The 20,999-nt window shown below is 38.6% G+C and overlaps 1 protein-coding gene across 5 annotated transcripts in view; it reads right to left on the reverse strand.

Annotated features, from left to right (window-relative positions):
• The window catches only part of MAATS1 (MYCBP associated and testis expressed 1), a 129,881-nt gene that overhangs the window by 43,644 nt on the left and 65,238 nt on the right, over positions 1–20,999 (reverse strand). For all 5 annotated transcript variants that reach the window (XM_021070322.1, XM_013982409.2, XM_003132654.4 and 2 more), the window contains one exon: positions 806–922. In XM_021070322.1, coding sequence (XP_020925981.1) covers positions 806–922 — 117 coding nt within the window. The remainder of the gene's footprint in view (positions 1–805; positions 923–20,999) is intronic.

Consider the following 20,999-nt stretch of genomic DNA (forward strand, 5'->3'; position numbering starts at 1 on the left):
TTAACCACAGGCAGTGGTCAGCCCAAGGTCCTGAAAAGGGGATGCTCCCCAGGAGCACTTCATGGCCAGACCCTCCATGGAGCTGAGCCATCAGAAGCGCCAGTCAGAGCTCTCGTGAACTCCCCTCTCTCTGAAAAAGCACAACCACCTTCTGTACAATTTGGCTTCTTGTGAGAACTGCCCTGTGCTGGAGATAACAAGCTGACTGCCCAAGAGCAATACCCTGATCCACTAGGCAGTTATCTCTCTCTCCATAAACTAACATATTTGCATTGCAGCATCTCTAGCAATTTCTTGTAGATTTAGTCTGAATCAGTTCTTTAAGTCCTAACCAGCTCTGGAATGTTGATCAAATTGAGTCTGGGACTCTTGAAAGGGGAGGTATGACCCTGGTCAGGATAAGCCCTCTGAGCCAGTCCTACCCCAGAAGCTGGCCTGTCTTGGGGACACCCCTCGAATTTCATCCCTAACTCCAGCTGGCATCACCACTTCCTAATGTGGGAAGACGGTTATAGCAACTGATCATGCAATCTTTTTTTTTTTTTTATTAGACATATAAGAGAATTGTCTGCTTGTCTTGGGAAGATTTTATTCTCTGTGTTTTTATTCCTGAAAAGGTTAGATTTCCTTTTATTTTGTTTTTTTGTATGTGTGTGCATTTGAAACATAAGGATAAAAGCTACAGAAGTCAGATCTTAGGAAATTAACATGGTTATAATAGGTTTGTGTAACCCAAACTACCTTGAGAATAAACAGATAGCAATACTGAATGCAACATTTCAAATAAAAGAAGCTTCACACTTACATTGGAACTCATCTCCAAGGTGGGAGTTGGAAGCCGAGGCTGAGGTACTGGCTTTCTTTGAAGAAAGCGCATGGGTTTCTTTGTTTTGAGAACTTTATTCTTCTTATCCAACAGTGCCTGAAATAATACCAATTAAGTGTCATTTCTTACTTTTGTACTTTTTCCCACTACCAGATCTAGGCCACAGATCTGAATATCAACCGTAAATAATCTTCTCTATGGCCTTATTAGGACAGTTTGAGAAAGTCCAAACCAGGGTGCATGGATCTCCCAAGAGATGCTATGATATCCCCATTATAAGTTAACCAATGAACATGAAACATTTTCTAGGTGTATCTATTTTAATGAAAAGTTTGGGGGACTTTAAAATTTTTTTGAATTTTTAAAAGGTCCTATCATGCATATATACAAGCAAAATCCCCAACTTCTGTCCTCCCACATGAACTCATTAACTGTTTTAAATGATTGCCAGGGCAAGAGAAAATTGTCCTGTGCAGTAAATGACTGGTATGTTTTGTTGTTATGGGTGAACTGAGGGGTATTAAATTTAAGAGGCATCAAAGTGAAGAGAGCTTTACTTTGGGCTTGAAGGCCTGAACATCAAGATTGTTGAAGGCCTGAACATCAAGATTGTTGGTTCTTTGTGAAAGACTGTGTGTGTCTTGGGAGTTCCCGTAGTGGCACAGTGGTTAACGAATCCAACTAGGAACCATGAGGTTGCGGGTTCGATCCCTGGCCTTGCTCAGTGGGTTAAGGATCTGGCGTTGCTGTGAGCTGTGGTGTAGGCTGCAGACGCAGCTCGGATCCCATGTTGCTGTGGCTCTGGCGTAGGCCGGCAGCTACAGCTGGGATTCAACCCCCTAGCCTGGGAACCTCCATATGCCGCAGGAGTGGCCCTAGAAAAGGCAAAAAGACAAAAAAAAAACTGTGTGTGTCTCTATTTCAACATGCACCTTATTTTAAAAAATATGATTACCAAAGGTCCTGACAAAATCATATGTAAGGTTTTGTTCATTGGTTCCATTTTTAGCCATTGGGGGATACTTTTTAACTTAAAAGTTTTAAAAATTCTGATCTCTCTGATTTTAAAGTTACACTTTTGTTACTTTTTCATCATGTAGTAATTTTCACATTATTTTTTCCACAAAAGACATAAATAAGTGATAAAATAACAAGCACTAAGCCAAAGCTTGAAATTAATAAAAATATGCAATTATGAGTAAAATCTAGAAGCACATCAAATTACTGTGGTTGTAATAGAGCCTCTGAGGTTCCTGAAAATAAATCTGTCAACAAATATACATAAAAGCTCTCTGGGGATTTCCCGTCGTGGCTCAGTGGTTAACAAAGCTGACTAGGAACCATGAGGTTTTGGGTTCGATCCCTGGCCTTACTCAGTGGGTTAAGGATCCGGCGTTGCTGTGGCTCTGGTGTAGGCTGGCGGCTATAGCTCCGATTAGACCCCTAGCCTGGGAACCTCCATATGCCGTAGGAGTGGCCCTAGAAAGGCAAAAAAAGGACCAAAAAAACCCAAAAAAAAAAAAACCAAAAAGCTCTCTGATAACCAAAACTAGTGAATCAATAGAAAGCAGCAAGAGACTAAAAGTATAGTGGGTTGGAAAAAGACAGTCTCTCCAGCAAGTGGCGCTGGGAAAACTCAACAGCTATGTGTAAATCAATGGAACTAGAACACACACTCACATCATGCACAAAAATAAACCCAAAATGGCTTGAAGACTTAAACATAAGACAAGATACCATAAAACTCCTAGAAGAGAACACAGGCAAAACATTCTCTGACATTAACCATACAAATGTCTTCTTAGGTCAGTCTCTCAAGGCAACAGAAATAAAAATAAACCAATGGTACATAATCAAACTTAAAAGCTTTTGTACAGCAAAGGAAACCATAAAAAACCCAAACAGACAACCTATGTAATGGGAGAAAATAGTTTCAAATGATGCAACTTTAAAGGGCTTAATCTCTAAAATATACAAACAATTTATACAACTCAACAGCAAAAAACCCAACAACCCAGTTGAAAAATGGGCAGAAGACCTGAATAGACATTTCTCCAAAGAAGATATACAGATGACCAACAGGCACATGGAAAAATGCTCAACATCATTAATTATTAGAGAAATGCAAATCAAAACTACAATGAAGTACCACCTCACACTGGTCAGAATGGCCATCATCAACAAGTCAACAAATAACTAATGCTGGAGAGGGTGTGAAGAAAAGGGAACCCTCCTCCACTGTTGGTGGGAATGTAAATTGGTACAACCATTGTGGAAAACAATATTGAGGTACCTCAGAAAAAAATAAATATAGAACCACCCACTCCTTGGCATGTATCTGGACAAAACTTTCATTGAAAAAGAAACAACATGCCACCCTATGTTCATTGCACCACTATTCACAATAGCCAAAACATGGAAACAACTTAAAGGTCCACTGAGAGATGAATGGATTAAGAAGATGTGGTATATATACAGGAATGGAATACTACTCAGGCACAAAAAGAACAAAATAATGCCATTTTCAGCAATATGGATGGCACTAGTGACTCTCATACTAAGTGAAGTAAGTCAGAAAGAGACAAATACCGCAAGATATCACTTATATCTGGAATCTAATATATGGCACAAATGAACCTATCCACAGAAAATAAACAAGCTCATGGACATGGAGAACAGACTTGTGGTTGTCAAAGGGGAGGGAAGGCGATGGCCTGGGAGCTTGGGGTTAGTAAATGCAAGCTATTGCTTTTGAAGTGAATAAGCAATGAGATCCTGCTGTACAGCAAGGGAACGATATCCAATCACTTGTGATAAAACATGATGGAGGATAATGTGAGAATATGTATATATTTATGTATGTATGAATGGGTCACTTTGCTATACAGCAAAATTTGACAGAACATTGTAAATCAACTATAATAAAAAATTTTTAAAATAAAAGTATAGTGGATCCTTGAACAACAGGAATCTAAATTGCATGGATCCACTCATACACAGGTATTTTTCAAGAAATATATTGGAAGAAATTTTGGCAATTTTTGACAATTTGAAAAAGCTTGCAGGTGAACAACCCAGACAAAAAATATTGAAAAAGAAAAATATATGTCATGAATGCATAAAATATATATAGACAGCCTGTTTTATCATTTACTATCATAAAATACACAAATATACAAAACTATTACAAAAAGTTAAAATTTGTCAAAACTTATGCACACAGACACTTACAGACCATATATGGTACCATTCAAAGTCGAGAGAAATGTAAACCAACATCAAGATGCAGTATAAATCATAATTGCATAAAATTAACTATAGTAATACTATATACTACTATAATAATTTCATAGCTACCACCTGTTGCTTTTGCCATGAGCCTAAGTGTTGCCAGTGTCCACTTAGATGCAGGGTGATGCTAATCATCTCTGAGTGTTTTTGTCTCTCCAATAAATTCCATGTCACAGTAACAAGTGATCCCTAGCGGTTCTCATGTATTTTTCATCATGTTTAGTGTGATACCGGAAACCTTGACTAACACAACTGGACCCATACAAAGTGCCACTAGTGATGCTGGAAGTGCTCCCAAGAAGCAGAGAAAAGCCATGATATTACCAGGAAAAGTTGAAGTGCGTGATATGCACCATAGATTGAGGTCTGCAGCTGCAGTTACCCACCATTTCAAGATAAACAAAACCAGCCCAAGGACCATTGTGAAAAAAAGAAAAGGAAATTCACAAAGTTAACACTGCAGCTATACCAGCAGATGTGAAAATCTTGCATTTTTTGCAAAATACCTTTCAATTTCATGTTGAAAATGCAGCTTTCATGTGGATGCAGGATTGCTATAAGAAAAGACATATTTATAGACTCTAATATGATTCAAGAAAAAGCAAAGTCATATGAGAACTTATAGTAAAATGAAGGTGAAGAATCTAAAATTGGAGAATTTGGAGTTCCCGTCATAGCTCAGTGGTTAACGAATCTGACTAGGAACCATGAGGTTGCAGGTTCGATCCCTGACCTTGCTCAGTGGGTTAAGGATCCGGCGTTGCCATGAGCTGTGGTATAGGTCGCAGACGTGGCTCGGATCTGGCATTGCTGTGGCTCTGGTGTAGGCCAGCAGCTACAGTTCCGATTAGACCCCTAGCCTGGGAACCTCCATATGCCATGGGAGCGGCCCCAGAAAAGGCAAAAAGACAATAAATAAATAAATAAATAAAATTAGAGAATTTAATGCCACCAAAAGACGGTTTGATAATTTTAAAAAAAGGTTTGATTTAAACCAAGATAACAGGGGCAGCAGCTTCTGCTGATCAAGAAGCAGAAGATATGCTCCCAGATACCATTAAGAAAATCCTTGAGGAGAAAGAGTATCTGTCTGAACAGGTTTTTAATGAATATGAAAGTGCCCTATTCTGGGGGAAAAAAATGCCACAAAGAACATTTCTTAGGAAGAGAAGCGAGCACCAAGATTCAAGGTAGGAAGGGATAGATTAACTGATTTTTGCATATGCGGTTGAGTTATGATCAGGACTATCCTTGTCTATAAAAGCTGCTAACCCCTGAGCCTTTAAGGGAAAAGATAAACACCAGCTGCCATTCTTTTGGTTGTAAAAGAATGCCTGGACAAGAACACTTTTTCTGTATTAGTTCTATTCATTGTTTCTGAAGTCGGGAAGTACTTCACTCATAAGGTACTGCCTTTTAAAGCTCTTTTGACATTGGACAACATCCCTGGCCACCTACAACTCCACAAATTTAATACCAAAGGCGTCAAAGTGATCTATTTGAGCCCCAACACAATAGCTATAATTCAGCCTTAGGATCAGGGGGTCCTAAGGATCTTTAAGGCTCATTATACACAGTACTCTATGGAAAGGATTGTCATTGCTACAGAAGAGAACTCTGATAGAACATCATGAAAGTCTAAAGGATCACACCATTGAGGATGCCGTCATTGTTACAGAAAAAGCCGTGAACACCATTAAGCCCCAAATAAGAAATTCCTGCTGGAGAAAAGTGTGTCCAGATATTATGCATGTCTTGACGGGATTTATGACACAACCAATCAAGGAAATCATGAAAGAGATTGTGGATACGGTAAATATAAAATAAATAAATAAATAGATAGATAGATAAATAATTTTTTTAAAAAACAGTAGAGGGTGAAGGGTTTCAAGATAAGGATCTTGGAGAATTCAAGACCTAAAAGACACCACAGAAGACAGCCTGGTGGAGATGAGTGCTTCCAACCCAGTGCCACACAACGAGGAAGAAGATGTAGCAGCAGAAGCTGACATTAGATGATCTGGGAAAATAGTTTTGATTATTCAAAACTGCTTTTCACTTCTTTTACGACATGTATCCTTCTATGACACAGGCACTGAAACTAAAGCAAATGATGGAAGGAGAATTGGTACCAGATAGAAACATTTTTAGAGAAATGAAAAGGCAAAAAAGTCAGACAGAAATTACAATGTATTCTGTAAAGCGACACTGAGTGTGCTTCCCCTGCCTTCCCTCCCATCTCCTTCACCTCTGCTGCCCCTGAGACAGAAAGACCAACCCCTCCTTCTCCCTCCTCCTCAGCCTACTCAATATGGAGACCTCAAGGATGAAGACCTTTATGGAGATCCACTTCCCCCTAATGAACAGTAAATAATCATCATGCCATGCAATTCATAAACTTACCGGTTGTGTACGTGTGTCTTCCTGTGAAAATCTAGTAACTAAACAGAACTGTATGAGACATTTTTATTCATCATGATCATCATTGCCTAAGATTTCATCCTGTAGAACATTATGTCCAAAATATGTATTGAGGAGTTCCCGTCGTGGTGCAGTAGTTAACGAATCCAACTAGGAACGATGAGGTTGCAGGTTCGATCCCTGGCCTTGCTCAGTGGGTTAAGGATCCAGTAGTGTCATGAGCTGCGGTATAGGTCGCAGATGCGGCTTGGATCCTGAGTTGCTGTGGCATAGGCCGGTGGCTACAGCTCCAATTAGACCCCTAGCCTGGGAACTTCCATATGCCACGGAAGCGGCCCTAGAAAAGACAAAAAAAAAAAAAAAAAAAAAGTATTGAGATCAGTGAAGTAAGAACAAGAGAGTTGTGTTACAGATTTCAAATGAAGAAATGGTTTCAAGGAGAAAGTAACTAGTCAAATACTGCAGAGTAGAAAATTGACTGCTGTGTGGTGGTTAGCAATGTGGAGGGCACTGTTGGACCACAGCAGGCTCACAGGAGAGTCTTTGTTTTAACGTCTTTTGTCTGGAGAAGGAAATCAAGACAGTGGAGTAGGATGTGGAACTCACCTCCCCTGATGAATAAATCAAAAATGCATGAAAAATTCTCACTGAAAATTAACTGGAGATTCACAGAAAGATTTTTGCACAATCAAGGCCATTAGAAAGACCCACGTGGAACTGGGTAGGAAGGGAAGAGAAGTGATCAGGTTGGGACCTCCTAGGGGATTTGGAATAGGAGGGGGATTTTACACAGGCAGAGAGCTTTCTAAGGAAGTGAGTGGTTTGAGTCATGTATTGGGCACCCCAACCCTGGGGTCTGACACAGGGAAGACAAGTCCCCTTGGCTGACTGGAGAGCCAGTGGGAATAACAGGTGGGCTCTGGGGGCCTGGACTCTGCTTGTAAGGAGCACATGCATGCTTACTTTCTCACAAAGCAGGGCAGAGGGCAGACTGAAAATTGCATAGGTGCTGGCTGGTTTCTCATAAATGCTTCAGCATGCATACCAGCATGAGCCAGCAAATATTCTGGCCTTGCTCAGGAGCTCAGCTGTGAAACACAGAGGTGGTGCAGACACAAATCAGCATCTGAGCAGGGTGGGGGCAGACACTGCTGGCACTAACACAGGAAGGGCATCAGAGACAGTCCAGATCTTCAGCACCAGATGGACTGCCATGGCCCACACTCCAATCCATGCCAAATGCTCCATGACAGGCCCTCTTACTCCAACACTGCTCTCATCTAGGGTGAGGGTGCTGGTGCTGAGAATGGGGAAAGTGTAGACTTAGAAGGCACAAAGCCAGCTTAGATCTGACACTCAGGACTTCTGCTACAGCAAGCAACCAGTGTGGGACAGGAACCCACCACCTATAGGACAGCGATGGCCACTGAGCAGAGGGGAAGCTTCACCATACAGCTCCAGCCCTAGCACCTCTACCTCCAACCCCACCTGCCAAGATGGGAGCTTCCAGCATGCCCTAAGAAAATGTGACATGTCACTGTATGCAGATGACATGGTGTGATATATAGAAAACCCTAAGGACTCAACCCCAAAACTACTTGAACTGATCAACAAATTCAGCAAAGTTGCAGGATATAAGATTAACATTCAGAAATCAGTCGTGTTTCTGTATACTAACAGTGAAATATTAGAAAAGGAATACAAAAATACAATACCTTTTAAAACTGCACCCCAAGAAATCAAATACCTGGGAATATACCTGACCAAGGAGATGAAAGACTTATATGCTAAGAATTACAAAACATTAATCAAGGAAATTAAATAATATGTAAAGAAATGGAAAGCTATTCCATGCTCCTGGGTTGGAAAAATTAATATTGTGAAAATGGCCCTACTACCCAAAGCAATCTACAGATTCAATGCAATTCCTATCAAATGTCCCATGACATTTTTCACAGAACTAGAACAAACAATCCAAACATTTATATGGAACCACAAAAGACCCAGAATCGCCAAAGCAATTCTGAGAAACAAAAACCAAGCAGGAGGCATAACTCTCCCAAACTTCAGGCAATATTACAAAGCCACAGTCATCAAAACAGTGTGGTACTGGTACCAAAACAGACAGACAGACCAATGGAACAGAATAGAGAACCCAGAAATAAATCCAGACACCTATGGTCAATTAATCTTTGACAAAGGAGGCAACAACATAAAATGGGGGAAAATACAGTCTTTTCAGTAAGTATTGCTGGGAAACCTGGACTGCTGCATGCAAAGCAATTAAATTAGAACACATCCTCACACCATGCATGAAAATAAACTCAAAATGGCTGAAAGACTTAGATATAAGACAAGACACCATCAAACTCCTAGAAGAGAACACAGGCAAAACATTCTCTGACATCAACCTTATGAATATTTTCTCAGGTCAGTCTTCCAAAGCAACAGAAATTGGAGCAAAAATAAACCAATGGGACCTAATAAAACTGACAAGCTTTTGCACAGCAAAGGAAACCAAAAAGACAACTTACAGAATGGGAGAAAATGGTTTCAAATGATGCAACTGACAAGGGCTTAATCTCTAGAATATACAAACAACTTACACAATTCAACAGGAAAAAAGCCAACAACCCAATGGAAAAATGGGCAAAAGACCTGAATAGACATTTTTCCAAGGAAGATGTACAGATGGCCAGCAAACACATGAAAAAATGCTCAACATCCCTGATTATTACAGAAATGCAAATAAAAACTACCACAAGATACCACCTCACACCAGTCAGAATGGCCATCATTAATAAGTCCACAAATAACAAATGCTGGAGGCGTATGGAGAAAAGGGAACCCTCCTGCACTGTTGGTGGGAAGGTAAGCTGGTACAACCACTATGGAGAACAGTTTGGAGGTACCTTAGAAATCTGTACATAGAACTACCATATGACCCAGCAATCCCACTCTTGGGCATATATCCAAACAAAACTTTCCTTAAAAAAAGACACATGCACCCGCATGTTCATTGCAGCACTACTCACAATAGCCAAGACATGGAAACAACCCAAATGTCCATCAACATAGGATTGGATTAGGAACATGTGGCATATACACACAATGGAATACTAGTCAACCATAAAAAAAGAACAAGATGATGGCATTTGCAGCAACATGAATGGAACTAGAGACTCTCATTCTGAGTGAAGTAAGCCAGAAAAACAAATACCATATGATATCACTTATATCTGGAATCTAATATATGGCACAAACAAAACTTTCCACAGAAAAAATCATGGATGTAGAGAATAGACTTGTGGTTGCCAAGGGAGAGGGGGAAGGAATGGGGTGGATTGGGAGCTTGGGGTTAATAGATGCAAACTATTGCCTTTGGAATGGATTAGCAATGAGATCCTTCTGTGTAGTACTGGGAACATGTCTAGTCACTTATAACGGAGCATGATAATGTGAGAAAATAGAATGTGTACATGTATGTGTAACTGTAACTGGGTCACCATGCTATACAGTAGAAAAAAATTGTATTGGGGAAATAACAATTAAAAAAAAAGAAAAACAAAAACACAGCATTAGAACTTTGTATTAGTTAAGGCAAAGGTTAATCTCAGACTACAGAGGCTTAAATAAAAAATACAGTCAATTCTCAAAAAAAAAAAAGAAAGAAAGAAAAATGTGACATGTGTTCACATCAAATCCAGCTCTCCCAACAAAGCCACTGAATATACACAGACTATACTGGAACTCCCACATAAGGAAACCAATAGGTAACTGTTTCAACTAATTTCATAGACAGAAAGATAAGCAAAATAAGAAGGAATTTATTTCACCTAAAAAAGCAAGAGAGAACACCTAAAAAAAATACCACCAGAAATAAACAACTTACAGATAGAAAATTCAAAGCATTAGTAAGTGTGCTAACTGAATTAGGAAAAGGGATAGATGAACACAATAAGTTTCACAGGAAACTAGAAAATATATTTTAAAAGGACCAGTCAGAACTGAAGAATACAACAACTGAAATGAAAAACACACCAGCAGGGATGAATACGAGACTAGTTGATAGAGAAGAGTGCATAAGTGATCTAGAAGACAAGATAGTGGAAATCACTCAATCAGAACAGGAAAAAACAAAAACAGAAAGTTGAGAACAGTTTAATGCATGTATGGGACAACATCAAGGATACCATCATTTGCATTGTAAGGGTTCCAGAGGAGTTCCCGTCGTGGCACAGTGGTTAACAAGTCTGACTAGGAGCCATGAGGTTGCGGGTTTGGTCCCTGCCCTTGCTCAGTGGGTTAATGATCCAGCGTTGCCGTGAGCTGTGGTGTAGGTTGCAGACGCGGCTCGGATCCCGCGTTGCTGTGGCTCTGGCATAGGCCAGTGGCTACAGCTCCAATTCGACCCCTAGCCTGGGAACCTCCATATGCCATGGGAGCGGCCCAAAGAAATAGCAAAGACAAAAAAAAGAAAAAAAAAAAAAGGGTTCCAGAAAGAGAAGAGAGAAGGGGGGGGTAAAAAATGTATTTGATTAAATTATAGTTGAAAAATTTCCAAGCCTGAAGAAGGAAACAGGCTTGTATAGGAGGCACAGAGCATGCCGAACAAGATGAACCCAGCAGTTCCCACTGTGGCACTGGTCTCTGTAGCATTGCTAGTTCAATCTACAACCTGGTGCACTGGGCTAAGGGATCCAGACAGTTAAAGTTGAAGTCACAGCTGCAGCTCGGATCTGATCCCTGGCCCAGGAAATTCATAAGTCACAGGGAAGCCAAAAAAGAAAGAAAAAAAAATAACTTCCAACAAACAAAAGTTCAGTATTGGATGACTTCACAGGTGAATTCTACCAAACATTTAGAGAAGAGTTAATACCTATCCTTCTGAAACTATTCCAAAGGAAAAAAAAAATTCAGTGGAAGGAACACTTCAAATTCATTCTTTGAGGCCACCATCACCCTGATACCAAAACCAAACAAAGATACCATAAAAAAGAAAATTACAGGCCAATGTCATTGATGGGTATAGAAGCAAAAAACCCAAAACAAAATATCAGAAAATTGAATCCAGCAATAAAATAAAAGGATCATATACCACGATCAAGTAGGATTTATCCCAGGGATGCAAGGATTTTTCAATATCTACAAATCAATCAGATACACCACATTAACAAACTGAAGAATAAAAACCAGATGATTATATCAATAGATTCAGAAAAAACTTCTGGAGTTCCCGTCGTGGCGCAGTGGTTAACGAATCCGACTAGGAACCATGAGGTTGCGGGTTCGGTCCCTGCCCTTGCTCAGTGGGTTAACGATCCAGCGTTGCCGTGAGCTGTGGTGTAGGTTTGCAGACACGGCTTGGATCCCGAGTTGCTGTGGCTCTGGCGTAGGCCGGTGGCTACAGCTCCGATTCAACCCCTAGCCTGGGAACCTCCATATGCCGAGGGAGCGGCCCAAGAAATAGCAACAACAACAATAACAAAACAACAACAAAAAAGACAAATGACAAAAAAAAAAAAAAAGAAAAAAAGAAAAAAGAAAAAACTTCTGACAAAAATCCAATATGCACTTCTGATAAAAAATAAAAATCCTCCAGAAGGTGGGCATAGGAGCTCCTGTCATGGCTCAGTGGTTAATGAATCTGACTAGCATCCATGAGAACGCAGGTTCAATCCCTGGCCTTGCACAGTGGGTTAAGGATCCGGCATTGCCATGAGCTGAGGTGTAGGTTGTAGACGAGGCTCGCATTCTGCATTGCTGTGGCTGTGGTGTAGGCCAGCAGCTAAAGCTCCAATTCAGCCCCGAGCCTGAGAACTTCCATATGCCATGGGTGCAGCCCTAAAAAGCAAAAAGAAAAAGAAAGAAAGTGGGCACAGAAGGAACCTACCTCAACATATTAAAGGCAATATATGACAAACCCACAGCTAACATCATTCTCAATGGTGGAAAAATGCAAGAATTCCCACTGAGATCAGGAACAAGACAAGGATGTCCACTCTCATCCTTTTTTGTTCAGCATTGTTTTGGAAGTCCTAACCACAGCAAACAGAGAAAAAAGAAATAAAAGGGGAGTTCCCATTGTGGTGCAGCGGAAATGAATCTGCTGGTTGCAGGTTGGACCCCTGGCCTCGCTCAGTGTGTTAAGGATCCAGCACTGCCACGAACTGTGATGTAGGTTGCAGATGTGGCTCGGATCTGATATTGCTGTGGCTCTGGTGTAGGTGGGCAGCAACAGCTCTGATTAAACCCCTAGCCTGGGAACCTCCGTATGCTGTGGATGCAGCCCTAAAAAGACAAAAGACAAGAAAAAAAAAAAAGAAAAGAAAAGAAAAAAAAGGAATCCAAATTAAAAAGAAAGAAATAAAAGGAATCCAAATTAAAAAGGAAGAAGTAAAAACTCTTTGCAGATATCATGATACTATACATAGAAAATCTTAAAGATGCTACCAGAAAACAGTTAGAGGTCATCAACTGAATTCAGTAAAGTTGCAGGATACAAAATTAATACACAGAAATCTATTGCATTTCCTTTTTTTTTCTTCTTCTTTTTTTAGGGCTCCCCCTGTGGCAAATGGAAGTTCCCAGGCTAGAGATCAAATCAGAGATGCAGCTGCTGGCCTATGCCACAGTCACAGCAATGTGGGATTCAAGCCCTATCTGTGACCTATGCTGCAGCTTGTAGCAATGCCAGATCCTTACCCCACTAAGCAAGGCCAGGAATCAAACCTACATCCTCATGGATACTATGTCAGGTTCTTAACCTGGTGAGCCACAACAGGAACTCCTGCATTTCTATATACTAACAATGAAAGATCAGAAAGAAAAGTTAGGAAATCCCATTTACCATCACATCAAAAAGAATAAAATACCTAGGAATAAACCTACCTAAAGAGACAAAAGACCTGTACTCTGAAAACTCTATGCTGATGAAAGAAATCAAAGATGATACAAACATGCTCTTGGATTGGAAGAATCAATATCATTAAAATAACCATTCTGGAGTTCTCATCATGGCTCAGTGGTTAATGAACCCAACTAGCAACCACAAGGTTGCAGGTTCAATCACTGGCCTCACTCAGTGGGTTAAAGATCCATCATTGCTGTGGCTGTGGTGTAGGCCAGCAGCTACAGCTCCACTTCAACCCCTAGCCCAGGAACCTCCATATGCCAGGGGTGTAGCCCTAAATAAATAAATAAAAATAAAATAAAATGACCATACTGCCCAAGGCAATCTACAGATGCAAAGCAATCCTATCAAATTACCAATGGCATTTTCCACAGAATTAGAACACAAAAAATTTAAATTTGTATGGAAACACAAAGACCCCAAAGAGCCAAAGCAATCCCAAGAATGAAAAATGGAGCTAGAAGAATCCTGCTCCCTGACTTCAAACTATAGTACAAAGCTACAGATATTAAAACTGTACAGAGCTGTCACAAAAAGAGAAATATAGACCAAAGGAACAGGATAGAAAGCCCAGAAATAAACCCACAAACCTATTGTCAATTAACCTTTGACAAAGTAAGCAAGAATATACAATGGAGAAAAGAAAGCCTCTTCAATTAGTGGTGCTTGGAAAAGTGGACAGCAACATGTAAAAGAATGAAATCAGAACATTCTCTAATGTCATAAACAAAAATAAACTCAAAATGGATTAAATATTTAAATATAAGATTGGATACTATAAAACTCTTAGAGGAAAACACAGGCTAAACACTCTCTCACAAAAACTGCAGCATTATCTTCCCAGATAGACCTCCTAGAGTAATGCCAATAAAATTAAACCAATGGGACTTAATTAAAATTAAATATTTTTGCACAGCAAAGGAATCCATAAGAAAAATGAAAAGATAACTCAGAATGAGAGAAAATCTTTGCAAATGAAGTTACTGACAAAAGAGTAATCTCTAAAATATACAAACAACTCATTTAACCTAATATCAAAATCAAACAACTCAATCAAAAAATGTGCAGATCTAAATAGACATTTCCCTAAAGAAGACATAGAGCTGGCCAAAAAAAAAAAAAAAAAAAAAAAAAAAAAAAAGATGCTCAATATCACTAATTATTAGAGAAATGCAAATCAAAACTACTATAAGGTACCACTTTATACCAGCCATCATGACCATCATCAAAAAGTTTACTAACAACAAATGCTGGATTAGGTGTGGAGAAAATGGAATCTTCCTACACCGTTGGTGGGAAGGTAAATTTTCGCTACAGAAAACTGTATGGAGATTCCTCAAAAACAGAAAATAGAACTAACATGATCCAGCAATCCCATTCCTGGGCATTTACTCAGAGAAAACCATAACTCAAAAAGATATACGCACCCCAATGTTCATTTCAGCACTATTTACAATAGCTAAGAATAGAAGCAAAGTGAACATCCATTGACAGAAGAATGTAAAAAGATGTGGTACATAGACAAAATGGAGTAAGATCCAACCATAAAAAAAATGAAATAATGCCATTTGCAGCAACATGGATGGATCTAGAAATTATCATCCTAAGTGAAGTCAGTAAGAGAAAGACAAATATCATGTGATATCACTTATATGCGGCATCTACAAAAAGGATATAAATGAACTTATTTGTAGAATAGAAAAAGACTCATAGACTTCAAAAACAAACTTATGATTACCAAAAGGGACAGGTGAGGGAGAAGGATGGACTGGAGGTTTGGGACTGGCATATGCACACTGTGATATATGTAATTGCTAACTAACATACCTGCTGTATTGCACAGGGAACTACCCAATAGTCTGTGTTGGTCTATATGGGAAAAGAATCTGAAAGAGAATGTATATATGTATATGTGGAACTGAATCACTTTGCTGTACAGCTGAAATTGTTACACTGAAAAATCAACTGTACTTCAATAAAACTTCAACATAAAATAAAGTCAGGAGTTTCCATTGTGGCTCAGCAGTTAACGAACCTGACTAGAATCCATGAGGATGTGGGTTGTTGGATCAATGGCCTTGCTCAAATGGTTAAGGATATGGTGTTGCCATGAGCTGTGGTGTAGGTTGCAGACACAGCTTGTATCCCGAGTTGCTCTGCTGTAGGCTGGCGGCTACAGCTCCAATCTGATCCCTAGCCTGGGGACCTCCATATGCTATGGATGTGGTGCTAAAAAGACAAAAAAAAAAAAAAAAAAAGACAAAAAAAAAAAAAGACGATAAAACAAAGTCTATAACAAAAGAAGGGGTTTATATAATGATAAAGTGATCAATACAAGAAGAGAACATTATACCCATTAACATATATGCACCCAATAAAGAAGTACCTAAATATATAAATCAAATATTTACAGACATAAAGGGAGAAATTAACAGTAATATAACAATAGTAGAGGACTTATTTAACACCCTGCTTATATCTATGGAGAGATCATCCACACAGAAAATCAGTAAGGCATTAATGGTCTTAAATGATACAATAGACTAGTTGGACTTAATATATATCTATAGGACATCCACCCAAAAACAGCAAAATACACTTTCTTTTCAAGTGCAAATGGAATGATCTCCATGCTAAGCCACAAAACAAGTCTCAACAAAATTAAGAGAATAGATATTATATTAAGCATTTTTAAAAACCACAACAGTATGAAACTAAAAAACAATTATACCGAAAAAAAAAAAGGGAGAAGAGCACAAATACATGGAGACTAAAACAACATGCTACTAAAAATCAAATAGGTCAATGAAGAAATCAAAGAGGAAAATGGAAAATACCTAGAGACAAATGAAAATGGCAACACAACTTTTCAAAATTGATAGGATATAGCAAAAGAAATCCTAAGACAAAATGTATAGTGATACTGGCTTACTTCAAGAAACAAGAAAAAAATCTCTAATAAACAACCTAACCCTCCATCTAAAGAAATTAGAAAAAGAATAACAAAGCCCCATGTCAGCAGAAGGAAGGAAATAATAAAGATCAGAAAGGAAATAAATAGGAGTTCCTGATGTGGCTCAGCGGAAATGAATCTGGCTAGTATCCATGAGAACACAGGTTCAATTCCTAGCCTTGCTCAGTGGGTTAAGGATCTGGCATTGCCATGAGCTGTGGTGTAGGTCACAGACATGGCTCAGATCCCAAGTTGCTGTGGCTGTGGCATAGGCCAGCAGCTACAGCTCTGATTCGACCTCTAGCCTGGGGACCTCCATATGCTGTGGGTGCAACCCTAAAAAAGACAAAAAAAAAAAAAAGGAAGGGAATAAATAAAATAGAGACAAAATAAACAATAGAAAAGATCAATGAAATCAAGGGCTGGCTTTTTGAAAAAAACAAAATTGACAAGTCTTTAGACAGGCTTACCAGGAAGAGAAGAGAGAGGACTCATATAAACAAAACAAGAAATGCAAGCAGGGAAATGACCAATATCACAGAGACACACACAAAATAAAATACTGTGAATAGTTAGATGTGCACAAACTGGACAAAGTAGGAGAAATGGATGCATTTCTAGAAACATATAAATTTTCAATACAGCAACAGGAAGAAAAAAAACAATCTAAAAGGACAGATCACTAGTAGTGAACTTGAATTTATTATAATAAAAAAATTCTAACAAAGTCCAGAACTAGATGGATTCACAAGGAAATTCTACCAAAATATAAAGGTGCTAATAAGATCCTTCTTGCACTTTTCCCCAAAATAAAAGATGGAACATTCCCAAATTCATTCTATGAGGCCACCTATACCCTGACACCAAAATCAAAAATACTACAAAAAAGAAAATAAAAGGCCAATATCTCAGATGAATATGAGATGAATGAATTGAATTGTCAACAAAAAAATGACAATTCATGACAATATGAGATGAATGAATTGAATTGTCAACAAAATAATGACAATGATGAATGAACTGCCAACAAAATATTAGCAAACCAAAATCCAACAACATTTATAAAGGATCATACACCATGATCAAGGGGGATTTATTCCTGGGATGCGAGAATGGTTCAGTACTCAAAAATTAATGTGATACATTAACAAAAAGAAAGCCAAAATTCACATAATCATCTCAACAGGAGTTCCTGCTGTGATGTAACAGGAGCAGTGACATCTCTGCAGCACTAGGTCACAGGTTCAATCCCTGGCCCAGCACAGTGGGTTAAAGAATCCAGTGTTGCCACAGCTGCAGTGTAGGTTGCAGCTGTGGCTGGAATCATCTCAGGGGGAACTTCCAGTAGATCAAATTCTGAACTGCACAATTAAAAGAAAAATGTGTGGTCAAGAATTCTAATGAAAGGCATTATAAAACCAAGAAACAAAAATATTTGAAATTATCCATCTCAATCTCATAACTGGTTTGAAAGTAAAACTCAGAGAGGAAAAGAGAATATGAATGAATAAGGAATACTAGGGAAATGGTCTTATTACACAACACATTTTAATATGCTCAAAAGACAAACTTAAACAAGTTAGGCAACTGAATTTCATCCATTCTTTTCCTAAATAGAAGAAAGGACTGATGGGTTATGGGCACTAATAGAAAAAGTAGACAGCATGCAAGAACAGATGAGTAATATAAACAAAGAAAGGAACTTAAAAGGAATCAAAAAAGGGAGTTCCTTGGTGGCCTAGCAGTTTAAGGATCTGGCATCGTCACTGCTGTGGCTCAGGCTCACTGCTGTAGTGCAAGTTCAATCTTTGGCCTGGAAAGTTCCACAAGTTGTAGGTGCAGCCAAAAAAGAAAAGGCTAGAAATCAGAATATAATAAAAGTAATGAAGTATGTATGCCTTCATTGGGTTCACCAGGAGACTTGACACAGCCAAGGGAAAAAAAATCAAGGAAACTGAAGACAGATCAACAAAAATTTCCAAAATTAAAATGTAAAGATAGAGAGAAAAAAAACAGAAACAGAATAAAACATCCAAAAATTGTGAGACAATATTAAATAATGTAAAATGTGTAACTAGAATACCAGATGGGGGAAAAAAGGGAGAATGCAATAGAAGAAATATTTAAAGTAATAATCGCTGAAAATTTTCCAAAATTGATGACAAATACCAAACAATAGATCCAGAAAGCTTAGAGAACACCAAGCAAGATATACATCTTAAAAAGAAAAAAAAAACCCCTAGGCATATATATTTAAATTAAAGAAAAGCAAAATTAAAGAGAAAAACTTGAAAGAAGCTAGAGGAAAAACATACTTAACTACTGAGGAACAAGAAGAATTACAGTGGACTTCTAGTCATGCAAGAATAGAGTGAAATGAAATCTTTGAAGAGCTGAAAGGAAAAAATCACCAACCTAGAATTCTATATCTAGTAAAATCATTATTCAAAAATGAAGAGATCAAAATTAAAAACTTTGTGTTTCAAAGAATACTGTCAAAATAATTAAAAAGTCATCCTACAGAATGGGAGAAATTTTTGCAAATCTTATATCTGATAAGGGTCTAGTCTCCAGAATACACGCAGAATTCTTATAATTAAATAATACCTTAAAAATAATGTTTGCATTTAAAAATAAAAGGAAACCCAATTTAAAAATAAGCAAAGTATCTGAATACTCATTTCTCTAAAAATGTAGGTAAATAACCAATAGGCACAGGAAAAGGTGCTCATCAATTAGACAAATGTAAATTAAAACCACAGTGATATACGAGCTCATACACACCAGTGTGGCTATAATAAAAAAGATGGAAAATAACAAGATGGAAAGGATGTGGAAAATTGGAACCCTCATTCATACATTGCTGCTGGGAGTGTAAAACAGGGCAGCCATTTATTGGCCATGCCTGTGGCATATGGCAGTTCCCAAGCCAGGGATGGACCCTGTGCCACGGCATGACCCAAGCTGCTGCAGTAACACCAGATCCTTAACCCACTGCACCATGAGAGAACTCCTAGTACAGTCATTTTTAATAGGCTGGCAATTCTTCAAAAAGTATAATATAGAGTTACCATGTGACAAAGAAATTACTCCTAGGTATAGACCCAAGAGAACTGGAAAATATGTCCATACAAAAATGTTTACATGAATGTGTATATCAGCATTATTTATACAAAAAGAGACAAAAGGTAGAAACAACTCAAATTTCCATCAACTGATGCACAGATAAACAAAATGTGCTATATCCACAAAATGGAGTATTACACAAACCTTAAAAAGCAGGCAGTGTTCAAACATGGATGAACTTTGAAAACATTATGCTAAATGAAATAAGCCAAAAAATATGTTGTATGATTCCATTGATATGAAATACGCAGAACAGGTAAAGCTATCAAAAGAAAGTAAATTTGGAGTTCCCGCAGTGGCTCAGTGGTTAATGAACCCTGAGGTTGCAGGTTTGAACCCTGGCCTCGCTCAGTGGGTTAAGAATCCAGTGTTGCTGTGAGCTGTGGTGTAGGTTGCAGATGAGACTTGGGTCTGGCGTTGCTGTGGCTGTGGTGTAGGCTGGAAGCTGTAGCTCTGATTGGAACTCTAGCCTGGGAACTTCCATATGCCATGGGCCACAGCCCTAAAAACAAACAAACAAACAAAAAACAAACAAAAAAAGACAAAAAGAAAGTAAATTAGTGGCTGCCAGGTGGGAGAGGGAAGAGGTTAAGTGGGAGTGACTACTAATGGGTATGGGATTTCTTTTGGGGATGATGAAAATGTTCAGGAATTAGATCGTGATGATGACTGAACACTCTAATGAGTATACTAAAGACAACTGAATTGTATATTTTGGAAGGGTTAAGTTTATGGTACATGAATTATATCTCAAAAAAAAAAAAGGTTGGAGATACCTTAGAAATCTATACATAGAACTTCCACATGACCCCGCAATCCCACTCTTGGGCATCTATCCGGACAAAACTCTACTTAAAAGAGACACGTGCACCCGCATGTTCATTGCAGCACTATTCACAATAGCCAGGATATGGAAACAACCCAAATGTCCATCGACAGATGATTGGATTCGGAAGATGTGGTATATATACACAATGGAATACTACTCAGCCATAAAAAAGAATGACATAATGCCATTTGCAGCAACATGGATGGAACTAGAGACTCTCATACTGAGTGAAATGAGTCAGAAAGACAAAGACAAATACCATATGATAGCACTTATAACTGGAATCTAATATCCAGCACAAATGAACATCTCCTCAGAAAAGAAAATCATGGACTTGGAGAATAGACTTGTGGCTGCCCGACAGGAGAGGGAGGGAGTGGGAGGGATCAGGAGCTTGGGGTTATCAGATACAACTTGGAATGGATTTACAAGGAGATCCTGCTGAGTAACATTGAGAACTATGTCTAGATACTCATATTGCAACAGAATAAAGGGTGGGAAAAAAATCTATACATGTAAGAGTAACTTGATCCCCATGCTGTACAGCAGGGAAAAAAAATTAAAAAATAAGAAAAAAAGGTAAAAGCTTCCTGAGACAAATAAAAACTTAAGTATTTCATTTCTAGCAGAGCCACCCTGC

The sequence above is a fragment of the Sus scrofa genome, chromosome 13, assembly GCF_000003025.6.
Source record: "Sus scrofa isolate TJ Tabasco breed Duroc chromosome 13, Sscrofa11.1, whole genome shotgun sequence".
Classification (NCBI taxonomy): Eukaryota; Metazoa; Chordata; class Mammalia; order Artiodactyla; family Suidae; genus Sus; species Sus scrofa.